Source organism: Mixophyes fleayi, chromosome 6 (genome assembly GCF_038048845.1).
Source record: "Mixophyes fleayi isolate aMixFle1 chromosome 6, aMixFle1.hap1, whole genome shotgun sequence".
NCBI lineage: Eukaryota > Metazoa > Chordata > Amphibia > Anura > Limnodynastidae > Mixophyes > Mixophyes fleayi.
This window is the reverse complement of record NC_134407.1, coordinates 37,271,526-37,299,449: the sequence shown is the minus strand read 5'-3', so window position 1 is coordinate 37,299,449 and position 27,924 is coordinate 37,271,526. Positions and strand designations below refer to the sequence as shown.

General features: G+C 40.0%; 1 protein-coding gene across 9 annotated transcripts in view; it reads right to left on the bottom strand.

Annotated features, from left to right (window-relative positions):
- ATE1 (arginyltransferase 1) overlaps positions 1-27,566 on the bottom strand; it is a 49,355-nt gene extending 21,789 nt beyond the window's left edge. For 2 of the 9 annotated variants that reach the window (XM_075216295.1, XM_075216300.1), the window contains exons 1-8: positions 26,929-27,077; positions 21,696-21,759; positions 20,575-20,637; positions 19,456-19,559; positions 17,517-17,759; positions 14,265-14,485; positions 12,078-12,206; positions 8,839-8,967 (exon numbers count right to left, since the gene is read on the bottom strand). In XM_075216295.1, coding sequence (XP_075072396.1) covers positions 8,839-8,967; positions 12,078-12,206; positions 14,265-14,485; positions 17,517-17,759; positions 19,456-19,559; positions 20,575-20,637; positions 21,696-21,759; positions 26,929-27,034 — 1,059 coding nt within the window. In that variant the 5' untranslated portion in view covers positions 27,035-27,077. Of the gene's footprint in view, positions 1-8,838; positions 8,968-12,077; positions 12,207-14,264; positions 14,486-17,516; positions 17,760-19,455; positions 19,560-20,574; positions 20,638-21,695; positions 21,760-26,928; positions 27,078-27,360 lie in introns of those variants that run through there. The other 7 variants (XM_075216296.1, XM_075216302.1, XM_075216303.1 and 4 more) reach the window with 7 other exon arrangements.
- Positions 27,567-27,924: the final 358 nt, after the last annotated feature.

Genomic DNA, 27,924 nt, shown 5'->3' with positions numbered 1-27,924 from the left:
CATCTAAAAGTGACAGTGGGGGCCTGTTTAATGGATGACTATTTACCTTTTCATCTTTAGTCATCATAAACCTATTGAAGTGTTATTTTTGCTGTAAAGATTTGGGAAGCTTTCCACCAACCAAATACATAGTCACTTGTATGTTGATCTGTGAGCAATACATTTATTGTAGGCAATACAAATTATCCAAGCCAACTTTCAGTGGCGATTGCTGTCAAGAACCAAAAATATTCCAATTTTAGGATGGTTTAAGCTATGGTTTTATCTCTAACCTCCCCACCCCCCTAAAATATAAAAATATATATCAAAATAAGAGTGGGACTGGAAAGTATACAACGTCTTTCATTGGTCTTGATCTAGTTTGACTTATTCTTGAAATGAAGCTGTGTCAGCTATTCTACAACCAACCATTCAGTTGAGGTTCCCAAGTACTGGGTTAAAATACCTCTGCAAAACCAGCATCAATTCACCAGGGAGCTCTTGGTTACTGGAAAAATGTTATGTTATACACATCTTACTAAAATTAGTCTAAATATATACAATATTTAAAAAACCATTAACCAATATACGAATAGACTTTTCCCTAGAATGTGTATGGCAGCGCAGAACATTAAAAAGCAACAGGGGAGTCAGGTTAAGCAACAGGTTTTTGGCACATTATGAAGCAAGAGGCTCAGCATGAGGCTTCCAGCATTTCACAGCCGGGGTCCTACCCCCAGCTCTCACCGCCAAACCACTAACTTCATCAGAAAATGGGTTTTGATGTGGTTTGCAAACAGCATGATTGACAATATTGGTTCAACTAACGGTAACGTCAAGCACCCATCATTAGACAGTTTCCGGGATACTAAAAGCAATAATATAAACTAAATCTGTAAGGCACGTCTGACTGGTGTCAGACGACCCTTTTGTCCTCTCCTGAACATCCATTTATCCCCAGTTTTGAAGTGGGAGAGGTCAGAATTACTGTCAATCTGTTCACTGCAGCACAGATTATTTCAGGAATTGAGTGTGCTAATCTTGTGGGAGGCAGTGACCAGTTGTGTAAGGGCATGGCTGCATGCGACAGGGGCAGTATCATGATGTGAGCTGAGAAACTGAGGCAGCAATCTAGAGAGTTAGACAGTACAAGAGTAGGGTCCTCATAGCAGATATAAGCAGTCTGCTAAACCCATGTGAAGACTGTGTGATAACAAAATGCTCATTAAAATTCAATAGTAACAAAACGGCCTCAACAGCAAACTGTGCCCCCACACTCTACTAGTGAATATAAGACTCCAAACTTCTCAGGGTAACAAGGGGGTGACCACCTCTCCACAACTCACCCCCCTTACTTAGTTATGTCCCTGTTCTCATTTTTCATGGAGTTGCAATGAGTTGTCAAATTCAGATTTTGATACAACTATTCGATTCTCTTGTATTTCACGGTCTTGTATCCGAAAATGGTTTTAAAAAAATATATTTAACAATCAATCTATAGAATCCTCCTAACACTAGTGCAGGACACCATTATGTTATCATTGAAGGAAAGTCTTGGTTACCTGTAGTTTATTTGCAGCATTCAGGGACATCACGTGCATTCCAAAGGATAAACACACTTCTATAGTTCACTGTAATAGCACAGTCAGCAAATGGCTTTTGAATTTATTTAAAGTGGTCACAGAAGTGGGCAGAGCCTTTTAACTATTTGTGAAAGTCAGACTGATCAGACAACTGCAAATTGTATTCATTGCATGTGGCAAAACGCCCCCAAAATAATAGAGGAGAAACAAAAATTTCACATAGATCTCTATGGAGAGCTACCAGATTCGGATTTAGTGCACACGGCCATCTTTGCAAAATAGATGTCAGAACATGTTACACCTCCTTGACCCTGTTCAACTAGTCCCTCCATGTCATCCTCTAATCAGCTCCTCAATCAGCTGTGTGAGGGTCCTGGCTTTTAATACAGATATGCACAAGATTCTATGCTCAAGACATACTTACAGACATACACATTAGCTGTACATTAAACTCAGGGGAGGGCTGGCAAATTTAGCCAGTGGGGGTGGAGCAGGACTCGACTAGCAACATTTTAAAGGGAAAAAAAAAAATTCAGGTGGCCCAGTGACCTAGCCCAAGATAGCCCACTGGGGGACCGGGCCAGCCTGCCCCTGATTAAACTACATGCCTTTTACAATGGATACATAAAGAAAGGCTGTAAACATGTATTTTTTAAGAAAAGGACTACATAAATATGCGGACTACGTAAAATCATTCAACAGGATGCTTGTAGGACCTCAGCAGGGTGGATTTTGTGCAAGACTCTTACTGACAGTTAACAGGTAAACTCCCCTCACATAACTATCCTGTCCATTCTTTTAGCATCGTCTTCCATACAGCAGCTATGTGTAAGGACAGTCACTGCACTGATATCACAGGGACAGGGAAAGTGGAACATGTGCTATCTCCACCCTCCCTCTCTCTGCAAAGATCGATGACCTTTGTGAGATTCTCTCTTCTCTGTCCAGCTGTCAAATCATTGTTAATTGAAATGCTTGTTTAAACATATTTATTTCTTAATCTTTTTGATGGAGATTGTTTTAATAGTTGGCAGGAATAATTCTTCAAATAAGACTTGTTAAGAACATGCTGGAACTTTAAATAACCCACCGTGCAGAAAATGTGGAGGGGCTGCATTTTTTTGCCTCTCCCTCCGTTTCCTCCATATTGAAGGACCACCTTGTACAATAACCGATATTGCCATAAAGGGACCTTACTCCTTGTCAGGCAGCCAAGGCAAACATTCCCCAAACCACCGTGCTTTGGTGCCTGCTATATACAGCAGCCAAAGAAAATGGAGGATGCTCACATTACAGACGCTCTTCAAGAGGTGGAAACAAGTAGCGCACTATAATGGACTTCTGACTACACGAGAAGAAAATTTTATACAACGAATTTTTGGAACTATCCAGAAAATCAACTAAAAGAGAAGTCATAGATAGTTTGTCAATGTTAATGATCTGATTCAAGTTAGTTTAAAAGGATAACATTTCATTTTTTGAGTGGAGAATTTTACAATCTAAACCCCCTCCCTTGCTACTGTTTGCTTTGTCAGCCCTAAGGGGCAGCTAGTGTTTAACCTGTGTGATGCTACAGAGAAACACGGTCAAACACATTCTACATTTATACTAGGAGTGAAACAAGTACAGGTAGGTATCTAACGTAACCCGACGAGAGTGGCGCAGTTAAAGGACTATTCAGTGAATTGCTGTAGTAGACAAAATGTACATATACAGAGACTGTGCATGGCTAGTCGACTCCAGAGGCCAGAGTAGAAAACACACTGAAGCTAAAAAGACTGAACAGAAAACAGTTATTGTGAAGGATTTTCAGACACATATAAACAGCTCAACTATCACACAAAAGTCACCGGTATACCTACCAGTGGAGGAGTTTAGGGAAGGCGTTTGCCTCATCTACAGAGAATTATTTCTGATTGACGAGATAGACTGATTAACCCGAGCGATGTCACAGCAGAACTTGCAAACTGTTGCTGTACAGCAGCTTAGGTCTACATACCGTAGAAGATCTTTCCAGTTCTAAAAAAAAGGTTACTAACTATTCAACAAGCACTTAGAATGAAATGGAAGGAAACAAGTGTTGAGACACTGAACACCAAGATGTGTTTTCCATCTAACAAATGCATACTTTTTCTTCCTATAAAGACTTGTGCCACTTGGCAGTGTGAGCTGAAACTGTAATAAAGTCAGAAGAACTCACTCGCACCTACTCTGCCATTTTTACTGTTTGAAAAGTTAATAAACTTGTTACCTTATGAAACAAAGCGAGCTTTGCTCGGAATAGAGCGTAACGACCATTACAGAGCCGGCCGTTCTTGCTCTGCAAGAATGAGATTATAAAGAGGCTTTGTAGGAAGTGCACGGAAATTGTTTAAAATAAAACTACAGAACACCGTGCAGTTAAAACTTCAAAACACATTAGGATATATGTACAAAACACAACAGTCACACCAAAACATTGAGAAATGGTAACATTTAAAGACGGAGGTCCCATCTTAAAGAGCTTGCAAGAAGTCAGAATCCTAGTAACACAGAAGTGGAAAGGTACATGCATATGCAAACGATCAATGCTTGTTGTGTATTTTGGATGTTACCATGGGTCATGGTGCCAAAAAATACTGAAATACTTAATTGAAGAAAGGCATTTGTAAATTGTAGGTGTGGCGAGCACGGGAAATGGACGGATGTCAAGAAGAAAAGGTATTCTACAGACAGACAGGAGACAGCTGCTGTAAAGAGGTTGCATGGCTGATGTGAGAATATCAGGAGCCTTAAAGAATAGTCAAGCAGTGCTGTGCATGCAGGAAAACAAATACAAACAAAACATATTGCTTTTGGTGCTATACGTCTCGGTCTCTAGCTGGAAGGATCCAATACAGACACTCTCAATTAGAGCCATTGTGACCGATATCTCCCCATACAGCGTTGATCTAAAGAGGTTCCGCTATATGTGAACACAGCAGCTGAAAGTCATAGTGTTTGTGTTGGACACCAAAGCACCATTATATAGAAAGGGGGGGGGGGGTGTTAGTGATAAGTTTGGCGAAGATTGAATCCCACCTTTACAAAGCTGAATATAAGACAACTAACCATGTAACCGTCATCTCACTAGGAGCCAATGGCATAGCTGTGGCATGCCTTTGATGGGTGTAGGCGACAGCTAATACTGTAAATTGTTATGCAATATTTTTAAGACTAAAGTAAAACACACAAATACCTACACACCAGTGCTAGCTCACTGATACTCCTGTTGTTTCAAAGCCACTTGTCTTATCCATCTTATATTAGTCAGCATCTGTGGAACCTACAACTGGAATCTAATGCACATTCTCCCAGCACATGTAGAAAGGGGGCCAAGATTCCTGAATGAAGGTCCAGATTTAAAATCCATTTAAAATAGAAAATGAATGATGAACATCCATTTTATGTATAGAAGCAGTGTTTGATCAAGGTACTTTCGTGGTGCAGCGTGTACTAAGTGAAGGGTTAAATCCGAGTGAACAGTAGGGCGGGGGAGGGATGGAAAGAAAGCATTCCATCACTATGCTGGCCGGCTTCCTTGCACATGCTGTTACTGCACAATGTCAAAGCTGTGATTGTCCCTTAGAGCTGGAACGAGCTGAGGCCGGTGTGCTTGCCTCCTGCATTTCCGTTTCATTGGCGGGTGGCTGCGGTTTAGAAAGCACGCAAAGTGTACCCCCCCCTCTACTCTATAAGGGGGGGTGGGCTGGCTGAGCTAATGTAATGCAGGAGAACAGAGGATTGCTTGTTCACCTTCTCCCAGCAAGCTACACATTGCACTAAATCAAAACAGAGGAACCCGTCTATATTTACTGGACTCTCCTGTCCACAGTCCTAGTATGGCATAGAAGACATATTTAAATGTGTCCTGGAATAGCTTGGGCAAGGCACTTGCATATTTATATATCTATAAAAAAATAAATACTTAAAAATATAGAACGTAAACAGATGCAGATTTATTGCAGAATAGATGTAAAAAAAGACTGTTGTCAGATGGACCCTGGAATATAGCGCTTGGGGTAAGTGCTTCTGTTGATCAGTACTACGCTCATACAAGAGGGCTATGGAATTACTCATCTGATGAGTACTCCGTCAGCTTGTTCTCACAGCTGTAAAATAGATTTTCATACACAGCATTTTCTTTGATTATTTTGTACTAACCCGTACTATTTGCTGATCTTCTAAGGCTGGAGATTTAATAACCAGCACAGATAATAAATCTATTCACTGCCTCTCTGAGCGGTCCTAGCGAACAGAAGCTGTAGCCAGAAGCTATAGCACAGAGCAGTAGCACAATGGGAAACTGCTCAGCTATTCATCTTCTAATTTTTGCCAACAGCACATTAACGCAAACTGTGTGCGCGCATTTAAACATAGAAACTCGCCAACAGAGCCACGTTCGTCTCTCTAAACCACGGTTAGCAACCTGTGGCTCTTTCTTGCTGTTGTAAGCAGGATGGCAGGGCATGCTGGAACTTGTAGTTCCATAACAGCTGGAGAGCAAGTTTGTCTAAAAGCACTCTAAAACATGCAAATGCAAGATGACCGAGCTATATGTTGTACAAATCATGTCTCTAGTAGGTCGCAGAACAATTGACCGCTTTAACCACAACACTTTCTCTCAATGTAAAAAGGAAGTAGGGCCTGACAGGCAGGGATTGAAAAAAAAGTAATAATCTCAACAAAGCAGTGTGTCCTGGCAAACAACTTCAGCAGTCACATAAAACTGCAGTCCTAAATGGCTCATAACTGAATTCCCCATTACAGTGGAAGATCATTTAAGCACATAAAACTTATGAGACAATTTTGTTCTGATAATTCATCATCATCAATTTATATAGCGCCACTAATTCCGCAGTGCTGTACAGAGAACTCACTCACATCAGTCCCTGCCCCATTGGGGCTTACAGTCTAAATTCCTTACACACACACACACACACACAGACTAAGATCAATTTGTTAGCAGCCAATTAACCTAGCAGTATTTTTTTTTTGGAGTGTGGGAGGAAACTGGAGAACCTGCAAACACGGGGAGAACATACAAACTCCTCACAGATAAGGACATGGTCGGGAACTGAACTCATGACCCCAGTGCTGTAAGGCAGAAGTGCTAATCACTTAGCCACTGTGCATTGAGATATGCTACATATATTATCTCAATAACCTTATGTTAAGTGGTAAGCAATACATTAAAGTGATTGCCATGTGCACTCTGAGCCAGGAGATTTCATAAACTCAGGCTTTACTCCTGCAGACATATACGTACACGTTACAGCCTCCAAAGCCTCTTCTACATATTGTTCTCCGAAAACGGCTTTCAGATAGTCAGCAGAGACATGTGGCTCAATTCTAAAGAATCTCAGAACTCCAAGACAGACATGCTTGTCCCAACTATAACCTTATTTACATTACAAATACATTATAATAAGGCCTGATGAGCTTGGGGTGAACACAATGATACAGAATTCACCAGGCAGTTAGAATCAAGGAGACAATTTCAAATGTAAAGCAACAGATAAGGGGAGGGGGGGTGGGGGCATCTTCAGAAAGTTTTTAGACAACACTGGCACTAGTATCATTATATGCCAACAAGTACTTTGGTCAGTAAGTAGGTGTTGGCACCTCCTGTCTTCAGTGCCAGCCACAAGTTCTGCCCTGCAGTCAAAGGGTTTTTTGCATGGATCATAAAAATAGATTATTATTAATAATAATAATCTAGGTTAACACCTTGTTATATGGCTGGGGGCAGGGCCAAGGAACAGATACATGTAAGCATCCAGAAGTGGCCTTAATATCTACATAGAAACCAAAAAAATAAGTGTTATGTGTTTATATATCATCTACACCAGTTATTTTCATGAGTGTTTTGGGATGCTTATGAATTGCACTGCAGAAAATCACTGGAATATTGGAACGCATGTAAGAAACAGTGTACGGAAAATATTTTTTCTAAGATAAATGAAACAAAACAAAATATAAGCAGTTATAAGATATCTATAAGTTTACATTTACACAGATCACACACAACACTACCTACAGCGGTATCAGAAAACCCATCTGTATTTGTGCAAGCACAGAGAGGACAACTAAACTCCAAAATTAAAAATTTGATTTATGAATCATTGAGGCAAGACACATTGAACCAAGTTGCAGTGGAAAGTTAGGTTAAGACTGAACAAACAATATACTATTACATCCCCACTCCATTACTGATACCATTTCTACATCTTAGGAGAGTGTCCTGATTGCACTCTGCTTATTCAGATGCTGTACGAGTTCTGTGACCTCACCAGCCAGGTGCATGAATCCACCAATCCCCACAGGGCATTCATTGTACAGAGAGAGCCGTCAGTGACCCTAGCTCCTCCCTACTAATATGGCAGCTTACTGCAGGGAAGTGGAGGACATATTTAGTTTAATAGAAGCTCACCAGTTATGCTTTGTACTATAATTTAGCTCACCAATACACAGACTTTCAAATATATTAATTGCAAATAGTGGCCTTACTTGCTCTTTAAACAGCCTAGAGGGTGTTACAAAGCCAATAGCTTTTACCTCTGTCACTGCTGCTACAAAGACGCTGATGTTAGTGGGAGCAGCACACTTACACTGCCTCAACTTCCTTTACAAAGAGGGGGGGAGTGAGGCCATAGTACATTGTCTATTGTATGCAGATATATAAACAGGCACAGTGCTGCACACAATACACAATAACCTGTTCTATGTGTGAAGTTTAATGCAAGATGAGACATAGATTAAACATGGCTTGCAAAAAAGAAAAAGTCATTACATTTTCCTTGATACTATATGATGGAAGCAGCTAAAGAACCTTCAACATAGTAGACGGTTCTCTACAATTTGCCCAGCAGACCGTTCAATGAACTGCAGCTCATGTAAACCTATGGAATCCTGGGGCTTCCTGATGTTTTACTTTTTAACAAGCCCAGATGAGTCATGAGCAGGAGCGAATAAAGTTTGGTCTGGACATCTTCAGCAGAAAAATGTGACCATAAAATCCATCGGAAAAGCAGGAGCATATAGTCACATAAAATGCACCTTACAGGGAAAATAATGACTCATCAGCTATGCTACACTTGTTGTAAAGAACGACTGCTGCAAGGTGTGAGGGAAAGGGCAGCCATGGTGATAATTAGTTCCACGAGGAGTCATGGAGAAATTGCAAAGGAGGGAAAGAAGAAAAAGAAGAAAAAATGATAAACATAATAAACATACAAGGGTGGCAGACAGGCAGTACCTCTTCTGGTCCGCATTCGTAAGGGAGATCCTTGTGCACGCTCATCTGGTACTTGGCATAAAGAGCTGCAGAACATTCGAAGGATGATACGAATTCAGGGTCCTCCATGGAGACTGGAACTAACTTGACCTTCAGGGGCAAGGGAAAGACAAGCAGACACGGGATAAGCTACAGCACCGACACAGCATCTGACAATGAGCACTTATCAAGAGGCCCCGCACCAAAGGCAGGTGTAACGTAACTGGTCACCTGCTACAGGGGACATAAAAAGTACAATAATCCCAGCATACATCAGGCAAGTGCCCCAAGTTACTGCATTACCAGATGTTCCATTTGTATCAGAGAATTTACACTGCCAAGCGCTAAAATCAGACAACATCTACAAAACGCTTTTGTAACGCGATGCATTGGAATAAAAGGCATGGATATTACTCTTAATAAGGTTATAGGTAAAGACATCACGACCAAGCTGCAGCAGAGTCATTGATTTATGGTAACTTTTACTACTGCTTGGCCAGGGAAAACCAATCAATGATTGTTATAGACATGGAGGAGGGGGGGACACACGTCCACAAACGCTCCATTCACAGTGACCCACAGAAAGGCAGCACAGACCCTACTAGACTCCAGTGATAACTTTTTGAGTCATAATAGAAAACCTGATTTGGGGACAAAAGCCAAAGTACAAAGATGTACCAAATTTGATCATAAGGAAACCTTTTTATAGGAGTAACAGGACCTTACTATGGCTGGAAACTATATTTTTCTTCGGCGTGAGACATTACATTGTATTTGAAGCTGGCTCAGCAGTTAGTGGTTGGCTATGTAACAGTGATAACAAAGGACTTGTCACTGATTTTAATCAGATTGCCATTTACTCTCCTCATTTTTACTCTAATATGTCCGTCTCTGAGCTGTGGACAGCCAACGGAGGCTCCGTCCTTGGCTGTGACACAGGATACTAAACCCTAAAATGACAATTTTCAGCTATGAACCACATAGGTAACATGCATAGTTCAGTGTTGTAACCTTGTAACAGAGCTACAGGGCAATGCCAGGCCAAGCATCCCGCTCCATCACACAGCTGCAACTCTGCCCATTTCTGTAAGACCGTGACTCGATGGGAAATTATATAGGTCAAGAAACTATGACATCACTGGCCCTGCCCTGTCTATTAATCAAACCAAAATGTGCATTTTTCAAAGCAAGTCAGACTAGCTGTCTGCTTGTTTAGTTAAAGAAGCACCTTCATAACACGTCACCTTACAGAGGACAGAGCATGGTGGAAATATGGAGGTACAAACACTTCACTTATTTCATGTACATTATTCAGTTCAGCAATACATAACCTTTTCTGAGGAAAGTCCGTATATATCTGACTGAAACGATCAGTGGGTTTCTGTCTCTAATGCTCAGTGTGTATGGTTATTTTTTATAAATAAAGCTTTATATTTTTGCAGTTTTTTGTTTTTTACTTGGTTTTTGTCTGTTTGGACATATGGAGGATTAGATAGACATAGAGATAACCCACTCTATCTTGGCTTAAAGGAGAAACGATTACAGTGTAGCACAGGAGAAAAATACTTTGGGAAATAATCACCTGCACAAATGCCAGTAACAAACTATTCTGCAAGCAGGACAGCCAGGGCAATGTTAAATACAAACTGCAGTCTGCAGTGCAGTCAAACAAAAATGGAATGTACAGAGCCACAGACACAGCACTTGTGCTGGGGGAAAAGGTTTAATCCCTTCAGTGATGAGCTCCAGGCACATATACCTCAAAAGTGCCAAGGACGAGTCTACCCAAAACAATGTGTAATTTGTGGGTGTACTGGATGAACAAAATTATTGATGTTGGAATGTGACCAGCCCAAAAAGTGCCAAAACAGGCACAGCACAGGGGTGAGAAAGCCTCAGCAGCAAAGGGGTTAAAATAAGCTCCCCCTTTAATCAATCAGCAGCAATATTTCCCCCACACAAAGCTGAGCATTACTGCTGTAAATGTGCTACACATTAGATGAAGAGCTCAGGAACATCCTCATTGCTGGTAGCTAGAAGAGTTCTGGGATCTCTGATGGTCCAGCAACAACAGCTCTTTATGTAGGTTCTCCCCTCTGGTATATTCAAGTCATCTTTACCTCCCGTAACAAAACACAGAAGACCATTGTAGACATTCCTACATTACTTGCTGATTTTAGGATACATATTAGGAAACAAGACTCTGTTCAGAGGAAAATTAAATGTTAAAAAGTACAAAAAAAAAAACCAAACCCACATTAGAGGAGACAAAAGTTTACAGAACACATAGCTCTATAATGGACCATACCGAATGCAAAGCACCTAGCCACAAACTTCAATCCTTCTACACATGAAACCAAAGTAAAGTGCCTTGACAATGCATCAACAGCTCAGCCAAGTCAACGTTCAAGAACACACTCAATATATTAATCAATTAGTCTGGAGAGGACACTCAGATGCACACTAAGGGCTAGATTTACTAAGCTGCGGGTTTGAAAAAGTGGGGATGTTGCCGATAGCAACCAATCAGATTCTAGCTGTCATTTTGTAGAAAGTACTAAATAAATGAAAGCTAGAATCTGATTGGTTGCTATCGGCAACATCTCCACTTTTTCAAACCCGCAGCTTAGTAAATCTAGCCCTAAGGCTAGGAGATTCCTTGTCCAGCTTCAGGTACATAACTTAATGCTGCAGGGTCAGTGCCCAGGGAAGACACACATATTCGGGCTCTTGCCGTTCCAGGAGAACACCAAGATCCTGTTTAGATTTCTCTTAGATGTAACTTGAATATTACGGATTCCCGCTGGCATACAGGACTCCCGCTGGCATACAATTACCCACAAGCCCTAGAACTAGCAGACTGCTGTACTCTTTATGATTTGATCAGAAACACAATACTGTGGCTGGAGTTTTCACAATGTACCTGTGTTTCTGACACAAAATAAGATACCCTGGAATACCAGGCTATCAAGGTCTTGTGAACTGATTAGGTTCTGGCAGTGATGTATAAATCTGAACCCATTACCAACACAAAGTGGCAATGACAAAGGAGTGCTTGCATAGAGCCACTGAAACTGTTAGTTGTTGCGGCTGCTAATTAACATTCCTATCAATAGAAAGCTGGTAATCTTAGTTATTTAAGTACTAATCGGTATAGGAGTTCAGGTGTCTGTTCCAAGCGTTTGTGCAAGATTTGGAAAGTCCTCCTCTTGCCTTCTGACCTGGCTTATGGTTGGCTTGTCGGGTGGGTCCTTGTGAATGGTCGTCTGATAACGTTTATACACTTGATAGGACTCCTGAAACGTTGCTTTGAACTGAGGGCTGGGAGGAGAAGACCTGACAAGTCTCACCTTCAAAGAGGAGTAAAAAAACAAAACATAAGCGTTACGGAACCGGCATAACCATCATGCACTGCCCAGGTCCGCACAGGAGGTGGCAGGGTACCGGCTCAGTTTCACAACATCCTACAGCTTTGGCACATACACAATGCAGTTAAAATGTATTAATAATAATTCAGCTATGAATCAAGTGATGTACAGTAGGTATTAAACATGTGTTGGAAGCAGTCACTACCAACATACTTGGTGAACCTTGGAACAGGGCCGGTCATACACTGTCACACGGCTTATTATGCTAGAAGCTAAAGCCAAGAGAAAAATAATCCACCTTATTTGACAAATAAAAAATATTTAATTTCTTTAATTCTATTTTCTATTTTCCAGGTGTTCAGTGTTTCCACCAGTTTCATTATTTATTCAAACCCAAACCAATAACACTGCCCATTCAGCCATCATAAGCCTTTACACAGAAGAAGAGGCAGAAAGGGTAATGTACAAAGTGCAGTGAAACTGTCCTTTTGTGAAGTTTACACAAAGATAAAAAAAATAAAAAAAATATAATAATAATAATAATAATAATAATAATAATAATATTATTATTAATTTCAGCAAATGGACCAAATTTATGGTAGCCAAAGGCGCACCTTTGAAAGGATAAGCTGGGCAGATACTATGAAAACTATATGGAATTCTCCAGCTCAGATGCCGGAAAAGCTCATCCAAAGACTTTTAATGGGGCGCATTTTGCAACTGTCATACTTCTATGGGATTTAAACACAACTCAGCCAGTGTAATAAACAGTCCCAATGTCCCCTCACTCTCCAGATTCATTTAATATATAAGTTAGGTCAATGGAGATGTACCTTAGGAGACAAATTTAAGCAATTAAATTAACAAAGGAAATTAGAAGCCCAAAGCATCTGCAAATTTAGGTGTAGGTGGATTTTATGGGGGTGCTTCCAAAAACCAGAAAGTAGGTGGGTACCTGAAAAGCACCTGAAGGACAATTAGGTTCACAGGTGACCTTTAGAGGATTTGTCTCAGCAGAAACAAAAGGGTGCATTCTTATCTGTTAGCTATGATGAATAACAACCATTAGCAGAGCTGCAGACAACTCCCAGGTTAGATCATGAATTACTCAAAATAAATGTGGGCTGTAAATTACCTTAAGGGCAGTGCAGAGTAAAGGAGTGATTAATTCGTTAAATCGCTAATTTAGTGATGAGACACTGAGAGGTAATGAAGAGTAGCAGCAGGAGAGAATTTGAACATCCAACGTTTATCTTGAAAAGTGAAAAATAATGGTGGAAGGAAGGCTCCAGTGGTCCTATATCGCCCCTTAGTGGCAACAACTGTGAACAAGTTTAAAAATAATTTTAAAAAAGAGATGTTCAAATCTGCTTCTACTACAGTATTCTCTATTATAAAGCATCAAAGTGTTAACCCATCACAGGATATGGTCATGATGTCCAACTACTTACAGAATAACTTTTTTTTTTCTGAGAAGCTGTCAAATTAAATATCTTATGAGCTAGCAAAACACAGCAAATAACAGTATGACAATTGAAGATTTATTTACCATGCTTTATCAAAAGGGTGAAAAAAAACCACAAACAAAAAAAACCCCACAAAGAACAAAAACCCACACAGAGGAAGATTTCATTCAGTGTGAAGTGCCACCAAACATCACCTCGATGTTCAGATGCGCCTATTGCCAGCTATTATAAGAAATCTCTGCTCATTTTCCTGCAAACCTTTATGGGACACAAGGAAAAATGAGCAGAATTTTCTGTAAAAAACTCAGTCTCGGTAAGTCTCCATGGACTGATCACCCCGTAGCCAATTGAATCTGCCCCCGAGTGTACCTGTTACAGACACTAGAACTAGACATTTTTCAAGCTCAACCAACAATTATGCGAAAGTAGACAATTATTTCACTATAAAATAATGGCCTCACTGAGTCATTCTACTTCAGGGCATTATCAAAAAATGCTGCCTCTACTTTGTGTAGGTGACCGGTATTCTTAGATAGAAGGAATTTAGTTAGCACATAAACAAAAGAGGATATACCTCAAGTCGATGTGCTGCATTCTCTGGATCTGCCACACACAAAAATTCTTCTAGAGGTTTGCTGCTATTTGGCTTGGGTTTTGGTGCAGTTGGTATGATGTCTGGTTCCACTGTCGACAAAGTCTGATCAGTCTTCTGAAGTCGTAGTTTCTGCAAATGACGTTCCTTGCGGATGTCTTTAGCTTTCCGGCACAGTGGCTTGCTTGCATCAGCACCTTTACCTGTTAAAATTACTCATCAGATTTTTGCTCTCATTGTAATACATTGATCTATTATACAGAAGAAAGTTATCCAGAAAGATCAGAAACCCACTTGGTAATAATGCCCTGCACGCAAACAAGATCACATGTGTCTCTTCCAACATTTACTAGAACTTCTGTTTAACACTAACTAGGGCCAGTATGGTCACATCAGGAGAAACATTTAGGCCTGGTGCGGCAACAGAATACACACTTACCTGTAGAAACATTAAATCCCAAGCATTTTGGAGGATACATTCCATACTTTTATACCCATGCCTAATATGTCACATGATGATCAGTAAATGTATGAACTCTTACAGAAAATTCAGGTTTAGTAGCAAAAAAATACATAAAATATGTAATATATAAAAATTTCCTTCATGCGACTAAAAAACACATTCACCCCCTGTGGACTTTCACATTTTACAGTGTTACAACATGGAACCATTAATGTGAACTAATCAACTCAAAGTAATTGATAATGTGCCACAATAAAGATGTAATACAACCATTTGTCCAAACCACTTAAGGACAAAAAGAAAAAAGAAATTGTGATTGATTGCATTAGTGTTTAACCCCCTCCCCCCCACATTCTTCTAGGCAAAATTGCAAACTCCATCAGGTTGGATGGAGATTGCTGGTGGACAGCATTTTTTAAATGGCAACACGAATGTTCAATTGGATTGAGATATGAGCTTTGACTAGACCACTTCAGGACATTAACCATTTTGGTGGTAAGCCACTCCACTGTGTCTGTTGCTCTATACTTTGGTGACCATAGTCATGTTGGAAGATAAATCCACACTAGTCCAAGTGCTATTGTAGACTGCAGTAGGTTTTTCTCCAGGATTTCTTTGTGTTTTGAGGAAACTATTATCACCTCTACTTTTAAAACCCCACAAAGAGATATTTCCCTATATATTCAAGGCGGAGTTACCAGTTTTAAATGTATGGGAAAATTTAAGGCAACATGTTTTAAAGTGGCGCTCAACATAAACTTACCTTTCGCAACATCCCCCACGGTATCACCCACTACTGCCCCTTCTGGTCCACTGGGGTAGGGCTTCAATGGGGGAGAATAGCAAGTTGCAATGTCAGCCACACTTACACATTTTTGTGCTGCAAATCTTCTCTGACAGCTGCATCCGGCAGCTTTCATAAGGCTGCTGGACACACAGCATCACCTCTCCTGCTTCTACACTTCTGGTTTAAAGTAAATTAAACACAGAAGAGGGACATGGCAAGTCAAGGTTTAGATAGGTGGGTTACCCCAGGAGGATGGATATTTTCTTTTACTAAATCTTACATACAACACTATACAATTATACTTATATATTATATGTAGAGAACACTTGTTCCTGTGTCTTAAAGTTCCAAACACTCGATAACATTTTTTTGTTAATATAAGCAACTGTCCTAACATTGTACTTAACAGAGTGGATTTCTCCCAAGCACCTTTTAAAATAAAAAAAATAAAAAAAATTAATTAGATACTGAGGACACCACTTGCGCTATACACCTTAAAAATAATACACAAGCTCTTATTTAGCTCTTTCGTGCAAGTCGCAGCGTCAGGTAGTTTTAAATTCTTAGGGGATTCGAATTTTAGGCCGACAATTAGAGTTTCTGTAAAGCAGGTTCCAGTGTCTCCTGTACAGCCACCTGTTGTCTTTGATTCGTGGACAACCACTCGCTCCATACATATATGGAATGTAAGACTCATCTACATAAAGTCATAAGAAAATAACAGTGTCCAACTCACACAATGTAAATGGCATGCAATGGAGAAGCATCTAACACTCCCTCTTATTAAAACTCCTAGCAGACAACTAAAACATAAGCCATGTGTGCATGGGACTGACCTCAGACACAACAGGAAACACGCCTTCACTTCTTATGCAGTTTACTTCAATGCCAATAAATCTATGGATAAACACAGCGAGCCTGACGCATACATTACACTCCTGCATTTGCATCCAAAAACAAAGAAATCAATCCCAGAATTAACAAACTAGAAGGGGCCTGTGACAGGAGCCAAGCAGTGATCTATCCCCACCAAGAAGAAGCACACAGAGAGTTGGCAAGTAAAACAGAATATTTGTCGCCTACATTTTTTGAGTCGATAAGAACAAAGGACTATTTATTTATCAGTAATAATTCTAGAAACTGTATTAAAAAGAAAGTATTTTGCTATACAACAACTGCAAATATCTTTCAGGATATGTTTAAGTACCATAAACACAAGATATTTTGAATGAGGTTCTAAAGTGCTTCCCCATAAAATCAATTATCACAGCAGCTCCCAGGCAGCAACATTAGAGCCAATGTAAGTCAGATTATTCACTTAACATGAAGAGATATATAATGAGGTTTTCACACAATGTAAACCATAACTAGAAATTGATATTTCTATATAAACTGTATCTTACATTTATGGTCTTAGGCTGACCACACACTAGTCATTAGCTGGCTGACCATTCATTGCACAGCGTGGGCCCAATCCTAAGTGAACAAACTTCAAATCCAAACTGATTAGAGAGGAGAAAAGTGTCAACACTGTTCCTCAAAGCGTTTGTGTGTCATGGTAGGGGTAGGACTGATATCACTAACGGCCAATGAGTTGACCATCGTCCCATCTTAAATAATGGACTATAATTTAACTATAATCTTAATACAGGCCAACAGCACCAAGATAGAAGCCATTGTTGGGTCCCTGGTCTTTCAAATAGCCCCCCAATCCAGAAAACGATCTACACTTCGTTACATAATGAAGTGAAACATTTATCGTCTTCACTGCATTATATTTCATGGTATGCGGACCTCTTCTTCTGTTTTCAGGTAGATGCAGAAACACCACCTCCTGATGCAATTTTTTTTTTTTTTTTTAAAGGTCTGCTTTACCCACAATTGAAGGAAGTGATTGCAAACATCAACTGTAAGCACCTTCGAAAGTTCAGGTATTTCAGTCTAGTACAACGAACAATAATGAAAACGCCACAAAAGAACTTGCCTGGTGTCAAAGTCGATGCGGTTGGCTTTAATTTAGTAGTTTGTAGGAGATCGGCCTTATTTTCAATAATTGCACTGTCAGTGTTAGACTGCATTTCCTTGTCTCCCAGTATTTTCTCCGTTTCCTCTAGCTCTGTGGCCAGGGGTTTCAGCTCCTCCTCAGAGATTTCAGGCTTATCTGTAATGGAAACCTTGAAGGAGACGGGGCTGTCGGCCTGAGAATCCATAGGTTCTACTGTAACACCTGGGATAAAGAACAAAAGCTATATAAATCAACACACAGCACAGCCTAGTCATACTGAAGGGAAACTCATGTTTTGTCCTTTATGGATGAACTCAAATTCATATTTGAAGGATTCAGAAGAACAAAACAATCCTTTAAACAAAACGATTCTGCAGAATACCCAGTCAGCAGATTACATAATATCAGAGGGTAAATGTATTAAGCAGCGCGTTTTGCAACTCACCGATCTTCAGCGAGTTTGACAGCTAATTTTAAAACCACAATGTGTTTACAGGAAAGATTTGCAAAAAGCGCCGTTTAATACATTTACCCCCAGATTAAAATAAAAATAGTAAAACTATAATTTTATATCCTAGGATTTCAGCCAAAAACATAAATTGTATTTGTACGATAATAAATTGTAATAATTAAAAAGGAAGCATTCCCTGGAGTTCTGATTTCGTCATCTACTTTCACCTTTGTTCCTGTGGATTGTGTTGTGTAGGCAGAACCACAATCCCTATTTGAGTCATGAGGAACCATAAGAAGTCCACTAGACTTGCCATGATTGAGGATCTTTAAATGTGCTTGTGGTCCAACACGTTGTACATTTACATTATCCTCTACCCAGCCTTTGCTGTATGCTCATACATCATGTATCGTTTTTGCCAGTGAGGAGACAGACAAATTACTGCTACAAAAACCGTCGCCAGAGTCGTAACTTAGAATTCTAGCGCCTGGGGCAAGAAAGACAAATGCCGCCCCCCCCATGCCCTCAATTTTAACCAAATGAACCTAAAATATTCCTAAATTGCGCCCCCCTTCAGCGTTGCGCCCTGGGCGGTTGCCCCTGTTGCACAGCCCTAGTTACGGCCCTGACTGTTGTCCCTGGGAGCCTTAAGAAAAAGTACCCGGACATTTGTTTCTTCTTATGACGTCGCTAGAGGAAGCTGATGGTCAACTAATCACATCTGTCCTGTGTGTTGGCTGCCATTAAGTAAATCTCAGTCCCTCATCATGACAAAACTATACATATCTATCTGTTCAGCATGGTGTGTATCCTGCATTTAGTGCTTTTCCATCCCACTGACTGGGAATTGATGCGATTGGTGTATTTTCTGTATTGGTTCCAGTAGTATAATGCTCCCCCCTGTGGCCAACCTGGTGAAACAAGTTAGCAAATTCTTGCCGGTCATGACCAAGTGCACCTATTAAGTAGAACATGTAACTCACCAAAGCATTCTACAAAGCATGCACAAGTTTTATAAAGTTTACTTTGCACTACAAATAAAGTACAAATTGTAGTTTCTCTGAATGTCAAAGTCCAAAGCGTTTGTAAGACAGCTATATCAGCTGGAAATTGTACGTTATCAATTCACAAGATTAATCCATTTCTAGATTGGAAATAAATGAGCGGATGTACTGCCATCATAATAAAGTATAACAACAATCACAAGTTTTTCCTCCAACGTCAAAGTTTGTTTTCTGAACCCTAATCTCTACAAGTACTTGGTCTTTTTTAAATGGAGTTAACTTGTACGTGCTTACTGCATCTATAGTATACAAGGCTAGTATACAGTGATCCCAAGCACTGATCCCTACTGCAACTGTACTGGGCTAGATTTATCGCAACATGTGTCAAAGTTTCATTCATTTTGACACCAAAGTTAGGAAACATTACACATTATAATTGGCTAAAGCTGCGCTTTGTTCTCACCATCATTTTTGGGATGAGGCACTTCTCCAGCCTGAAGAAATTTCTGCATTTTTTTAAGGACTTTCTTGTGAGATTTGCTGGGTTGAAAATTTGGTGCAACCATCCTAGGAACAAGTGATTGGCAGTTTAACAGCAATTTAACAAAAAGTTGACAACCTGCTGAGCATTAGATATCTAAGCATCTGTCTCCATGCTGAGGTTACAACGGAAGAGTATGTTAAGATACAGCAGGACAAACTGGATTAATCAGGGCTCAGATCCAATACATGCCTACTGTACACCCAAACAATGGGCAGAGGGCTTCAACAGGAAAAACAAAACAGTCTCACTCACATGACCAGATAACGATTAACAGTCCTCTAAAAGGAACAGAGCATCACTAGTGAGTGACTAAGTGGACTCTCACATGGTTATCAAGCTATTAAGCTACAAAGCTGATCCAATGTAAGAAGACATCTTGTAACAATCAGACAGGTTAAAGAGGAAGCCCACTTTTAGGTGCATATTCAATTGTTGGCGTTCTAGACAAAATTAACGCACCGCGCACACTATTACCGTCATTATGGTAATAGTGCGCGTAAATACCGGTATTACGGTACTTTTCTCGCTGGACTTCAGCTCGCGGCTCAGGGAGATGCGAGCTGAAATCCGGCTTACTATTACCGTAATACCAGTAATAGTTATTCCGCTGCGGACACCGCCGAGAATTGAATATGCCCCTTAGAGCATACACAGAGTGGGGATATCATACTGTTCATGTCTCCCATAGATTTCTATAGAAGTGATCTATTGGAGCGGACAGGACAGAATCCCTCTCTTACAACAGTGGTATCCACCATTTACCTGTTTGCTACATTGGAAGCAGGTACAATAATGAAAACCGTCCAGAGATGGACTTCATATCCGGCCATACATAATCTGTAAATTAATTGGTGTTTATTTTACTTAAAACTGCCGTTTTCAGCTTAGAAAAGGAAGAACGATGTTCATACAAATGGCGGGGCCTAAAAATGGTCAAACCCTACCTACAGGTATCCTTAGTTATCAATAGTTCCTGAAACGTTACATACTTTCATTTTAAAGTTATTGGTTCTTAAACTACCCAAACACCAATATTACCTGATGGTATACTGAGGACAGCATGTCTCACTCATCAGAGGCTTGTATACATACTTCCCACTCCTAAAATACCAAAAAAAACAAAACAGTAATACATAGCACAATACTACCAAAATCATCAACTTAAAATTTGTGAGCTGAATATAGACAGGAGATTGAAAAAAACTCCACAAGAACTGCATTTAAAACGGCCAAATCCATATGAATAGACCAGTAACCTCGCTGAGAGCTTTGTATTGATTCCATGTCACAGACTTCATAGCACTTTACATTTTCTAAAGCGGAACAGACTGGCCGCTAAGAGTGAAGTTTAATTAAATATAAAATGTTACTTTTATATTTGGGCTTATCTTTAATTGTTTGTAATAAAGATATTGCGCACCCAATACCCTGTTCACCAACATGTTTATTCAGTACAACTGTTAAGGATGATTTGAACTCTACTTATCGTATCCTGGCTTAGTTCTTGGTTCTGTAGAGAAATGGGTATTTGTTTTTGCATCTATGTATGGTATGTACAAAACTTAATAAAAAAAAAAAAAAAAAAATTAAAAACCAAAAACGTTCACTGTAACTATACTTAACCAGCTTACTTCAAAGAAAACAAGTTTAAAATCCCTGCAATATATTTGTACTTCTATGGGAATCATTCCAACAACATTAGCTAGTATACAGATAACTGAAATTTATGTTGTGAAGATTCAAGATATCAACTGTGTAATTTATAACGATTTCACGATTAACATACACATCATCCCCGAAAAAAAAATAATCTGTCAATGTTTGTAATTTCTCAGCACATGACCAGATAATGAATTACAATCCTTTTAATTATCCACTGGCAGTTTTGAAGCTATCAAGAGGCCATGTATCACACTGTAAGGAAGAGGCAATGTATACCCCTGTCATAAATAGAAGATTATGTAGTATGCACAGACAGGAAGTGGGACGAGTAGGAAGCACAGACTGATTGAGACAAAGAGATACCTACATAAAAGCAAGAGGAAAACTGCAAGATGTAATTACCCAGGAAGAATATTGAATAAATATATCAACATTAAAGGCGCACAAACGCTGATTGATTCAGGGGTTGCCACAGACCAGGCACCCACTCATCTTACCGTCTCCATCCTCTGTCTATCAGATCTTGGTAATCTTGAACAGTGAGGGAGTGTGCCCACATGCCTGGAAGGAGGAAGAGAAACAAAATTCAGTACCAAATGCAAGATAGTAATTCTTGTTTTTGGGGAGTCCTATATTACAATAATAAATCTGTTAGTGGAATAACGATAGCGACACGTTAACATTTTCAATAGTTGCAGTACAAAAGGAAGTGAAGATGGGTCATACAATAATGGGGGGAAAAAAGAGCAGTCATATATTTACATAAAACTTGCTATACATCCTCAAAACAAACTTTGCAAAAAAAACAAATAAACTTTTTACCAGTTATAAGGAAACTGTACGCACTCTGCATACCAATTCTTGTGCCACAAGGTCTTAGCCTGGGGACACACTACAGGTTTTCTTATCTGATTATCATGCTAGTCACGCGATGAACGACTGTTAGGTGTCTATGCTCCGGGTCTGGTAGGATTTTTCGGCACTTATAAAGCAGACACTTTACACAGACTAAAACAATAACGATTATAATAACGGCGACAAGCTTCAGATATCGACTTACCATATAAGAGATATGCACTCTTTCCGGTAATTTCAATTAGCTCCACATGTAAAAAAGCGACTTTCCTAATATTCTACACAGAGAAATCACGTCACTTTTACTGGCGACAGTCCAAACGGCGCTTTAAAAGCGCCAATGGGTGGACCCACCGCCTGGATTACATTATACAGGCGGTGGGTATAACCACTGCCGATTTAAAAAAAGCCGTTTTCACTTTGACCAGTAAAAGCGATGTGATTTCTCTGTGTAGATTTTTAGGAAAGTCGCTTTTTACACGTGGAGCTAATTCAGTGTCGGAAAGAGTGCATATCTCTTATATGGTAAGTCCATATTTGGTGCTTGTCGCGGTTATTGTAACCGTTATTTTCTAGTCTGTGTAAGGTGTCGGCTTTATAAGTGCCTATGAAATAACTACCACCAGTATGCTAGTGTGTACACATGAATGGACATGCTGATCAGGACTCTCAGTTGTAGGTAAAATCATTAACGATATTGCATCGGGAGAAGTTTTTGGAGTGTGTACCCAGCCGACCCATGAAGGGTGCAGGAGAAAGACGTTTCCTGTGCAGCAAGACAGCATAAATATGCTAGCAAATCATTTTAATCTTCTTGCTCGTTTTATAAAGATGCCGCACAGCTTTAGGTAACAGAATGACTCCCACTTAATTGTTACATGAGGGGTGCAAGACATAAATGGTAACTTCTAGGGATGTGCACCGGCCACTTTTGGTGTCTCGTGTTTTGGATTCGGATTTGCTTGAGGTTTTGGGTTCGGATTTGTTTCGCAAAACACCTGACGAAAGGTTTTGGTTCGGATTTATTTTGAAAAAAACATAAAAAGTGCTAAAAAACAGTTTTGTGGTTTTTTTTTTCACTCCTACGCTATTATTAACATCAATAACATTCAATAACAATCATTTCCACTAATTTCCAGTCTATTCTGAACACCTCAGAATATTGTTTTTAGGCCAAAAGGTTGCACCGAGGTAGCTTGAGCACATAATGCCAAAAAAAGAGGTGCAAGATAGAATTGTTCTGGGCCCTCCCTCCCACCCCTCGCGAGATTCGACGCGAGACTTGGACGACAGAGCCTCGTTTTCATTTTTTGCCCGCCAAAAATATCCGAACAGTGCTCGGATCCCGTTCAGATCCGCACTGTTGGGGTGGGCTCGGATTAGCGGAATCCGAGCCCGCTCATCTCTAGTAACTTCATTAAAAGGATAACCCCTTTAGTTACTAGACATAACGGAGCCTGCAGCCTCCTTAGAACCAATGAAATCCGAATGCAGTAAGTGAGATTTTTCAGGCGGCAAACTAAACATACACCAAGGGGCATATTCAATTGTCGGCGGAAAGGCCAAAAATCTCACGCTCTGCGCATTATTACCGTTGTTACGGTAATTCCCTCGCTGGGTTTCAGCTCGCGGCTCCCTGAGCCGCGAGCTGAAATCCAGCTACTACTACCGTAATAACGGTAGTAGTTTTAACGCCGCGGAAACCCACGACAATTGAATATGCCCCTAAGAATATTATAGTTATACATTATTCTTATGGTGAATTTTGATACAGTTACAGGTCACCTCTACTGCCTTCCTCACATCTGTATATACAGTCATGTATCTAATTCCCTCAAATGTACAGAAATACAAACCTCAAAAATGTTCTGCTATTCATGCAGGACGTTAATAAGAAAATACAAAAGGTACATTCAGAAAAAGAAATATTTTGGTGTGTACAAAAAGAAGCCAAGACAAACGTGTTGCATATCCATCTCATTGGGTGACGGTTACCATCAGGGACTTGAAGCATTGCTTCTATGGCATCAAGCTGCTGTGACCAGAAGAATAGTCTTTTCTGTCTTAAAGCAACATTTCTGTTTATGCTGTGAAGTGGCACCAATCTGTTGATGTACACTATGGTAGTGGAATATTTGTTCCACAGGGCAGCAGATTACAAATGTGGTATGGGCAGGACAATCAGCACAAAATTGAGTACAACGTCCAATTTTGCAGAAATAAGCTGAAAGTACTTAAGGGGCTAAATGATTTTGTGCCACTGATCTTACAGTGCATATTCATACTTGTGCGGGACCAAAATTAAATTGAGCCCAACTTGATGCAAAACTAAAAATACTTTTTCACACATTAAAGTCTAAGATTCATAATTCAGCTACCTTCAATGCAGGGCAACTACAATGGTGTATATCACTGAACCAGTCATATCAACTGTGGTGAATAACCTGAAGAGTTGTCAGTTAGCATGTACAGAACCACACTGGGTCATGCCACATCAGATCACCCAAATAAACATGAAATGTCCACCACCCATCTCAGAGTTTTTTGAAATTTTTTTAGTTGAGAGGATGTCAAAACTACTATTTCTGCCAAGTATCTCGACTGTTACAATTAGTTGATTAAATATTGATTTTTCAATTTATTAAATAATTTACTAATCGCGGCTTCTTTATCCAGTTTATTTGAAGTATCACGGGCGTTTATTTAAGGAATCACCACAACATTTGGACCCCTAAGGTAACTCTTCCTCACGAATCCAAAAATCCAAACCAAAATTACTTTATCTGCCTCATGTTTTGCGTTACAGCAAAAACGCACATTTTTCGAATAGAATTAAAAACGCTAGGCTCAATTAATATTAAGGATCCCATTTTTGGGGGACTGTTTAAAAAAGGTATATATTACTAGCACACCAAAAAATCAACAGGGCAATCTGTTTCATAGTGTATAAAAAAAAAATAATGAAGTTGATGTTCGATTACTGTTGTACCGTGTACATAATTTACACATTGTTCAAAACCATACCAAAAAAGTGAACTAAACTGAGGCAATGGGATAAAACTCCCATACAGGAAATGAAACAAACAGAAACTGATGGGAAGGGGATTCCCTTTAGAGAGACCAAAACTGAAACTTTCTAGAGAAAGAGAGAGGGAGACACAGAGAGAGTCAATCATGGCAGCTGCTCATTTGGTAGTCTTTTAAATACAGACTGCCATATTACTATCTACTCAAAACCATTGGATTACATAGCTGGGATAGCTGTCAATTGAACCTGGCGTTTTTAATTCTATTCGAAAAACGTGCATTTTTGCCGTAACGCAAAACATGAGGCAGATAAAGTAATTCGGTTTGGATTTTTGGATTCAGGAGGAAGAGTTACCTTAGGGGTCCAAATGTTGTGGTGATTCTTTAATAAACACCCGCGGTACTTCAAATGAACTGGATAAAGACGCCGCTAATAGTAAATTATTTAATAAATTGAAAAATCAATATTTAATCAACTAATTGTCAGACAGTTGAGATATTTGGCAGAAATAGTTGTTATGATATCCTCTCTTCACTAAAAAAAAAATTGTAGAAATCTGAGATGGGTGGTGGACAACCCTGGTTGAACCGACATGGAATGACACCACTGTGACCGACTGGATTTCGAGTTATAGGTCATTACATCGCTATACAGTATATGTAACATCCATGGCTCATTTTTACACATTCCTTAACAAATATCACTTGACATTCTTTTTTTAAAAATGTGTTAGAATAAGAAATCAGACCCATAAAAACTGCAGTTTCAATATCAACCAAGGTTACTGTATCAAATTGTCGAGTGTACCAGTATGTCAAGAGATGAAAGACTTGAGACAATGGGGCATATCTTACAAGTAGTGATGGTGCACTATCGTGCACTTACAGTGAGATCCAGGTCCTTCCGTGACACTCGCATATTTAAGAAGGGGGCATCGTTTTCATTTTTGCGAGCAGTCACCATTCAACAGTATGGTGACTGCTCCTGGCCGCAATCTAACAAGTTCCGAAAAAACATTTTTTTCGGGAACTTGTCTTGATAAGACTGAAGCTGGCGTACGTTATCATAATTGAAAAAAATCCAATGCTGTCAGCTCTGCTCTTTGGACAGCACATGTGTGGAGGGATCACATGATCCCTCCCTGTCACTCACTGCAACTATCGTTGTAGAGACAGAGCGGAGAGCTTTGTGCGCATGTGCAGCTCTTCGAAATGCACATGCGCAATTGAAGGATGAAGAGGAGCTAAGAACACCTGGAGGAGATCCTGAGACAGCGCGTCCCGAAGAGGGGGGTAAGTGTGATTTTTTTTTAGCACATAAAAAGCAGTTTATCGGAAGTGCTGTTTCTGTGATCCGTTTTTCACAAATTTGAGAAATAGTTCAATCCTTATCCATGCGATAAGGATTGATAACTATTTTTCATTTTTGCCGATGATTGATAAATGTGCCCCAATGACCTTTCAATAGAGTTAGGTTAAAACTGACCAGTAATTTTGTGTTTTTTAAGCTGTTTACTCTTTAAGCAGTGTTTTACATGCTATAGGCTTTAATGTTGAACAAACTATAACAACCGGAGAAAATGTGCTAGTAAACCACATAGGACTAACTTTTAAGCCCCCCTTCAGGAACCCCATTTAATTAATTAATGTGGAGAATATACAATCACACTCCAAGCTGATTGGCACAATACACTGCAGCTGTAATATAATAATAATAAAGCCTCCCCCGATAACCAGCTGTCATCCTGTGGACGTGACAGGTCATGGACTATTTAGGACACACCTATGTTACATGTAACCTACACACCCACTGTGCACCAGGACACCACCACCCGCCCAGCAGCTCACCTTGGGAGATGTTACCGGCATCGCTCTTACAATACCCGCACCGGTTCCCCTCCTCCCCGCCGAGGTACTCCAGAATACTCAGGGATCCCCCGCCGGCAGACGCCATCTTCCTTCCTGCTCCAGTCAGTCAGCCTAGCAGGGTGCGCGCATGCGCGCTCCCGTGAGAACCCGAACCACGGCAGCCATCTTTTACTATGGCAAAAAGCCTCCTTCCATATTGAACATGGGCACTGGGATGGTACATTGATGAAGCTGGAAGCGCCATATTGGATAAGGGATATACACGTTGTTGCGAAATTAGCGATGTGACAGCAAGAAAATAAAAGCAGCGAGTCTATAACATCTAACTCGGCAAAACAAGAAACCCTCTATTACTTGGATTATACGATGTTCCTTAATATATTACTGATGACAGGCTGTGTGTGCACTTACCGTGAGATACTTTGCCTCTGAGTGACCGGCAATATCCACACGCTGCTTCATCCCGCAGTCCCCTGTACTCTAGTATAGAGTGCATGCTCCCCTACTAAAATGATTTTACATACACCCGCGGCGGACCCGCAAATTCTGCCCAGCAGCCGAGGGTATTTATCTGATGGGGTGTGCAGTCTGCTGTCCCCTCACCCGCTGCGGCGAACCGCGGTACTGCAAGTGTCTTATAGTACAGCTTTCCCCAAATGATCAAACCCCTATACCTAAACTGACCAATCCTGCAAGATTGTGTGACAGCAATCTAAATGCAGAGATTTTGCAGAAACTAACCCCTTATCCCAGGTATTTAACTTAAGGGTAAATGAGAATTTACACTATATGGGCCTGATCAGTGGTGGACTGGGACTAAAAATATTGGTTGCCAGGAAACAAAAGGGGCCACCCACAACTATAAAGCTATCATTTCATTTTTACAATAAATTAAAATGTTCAAAAAATATGTAAGTGGAAAAAGGTAATATTACAATTTTTGTGAAATGTTTTTTTTAGTAATTACAGTACATA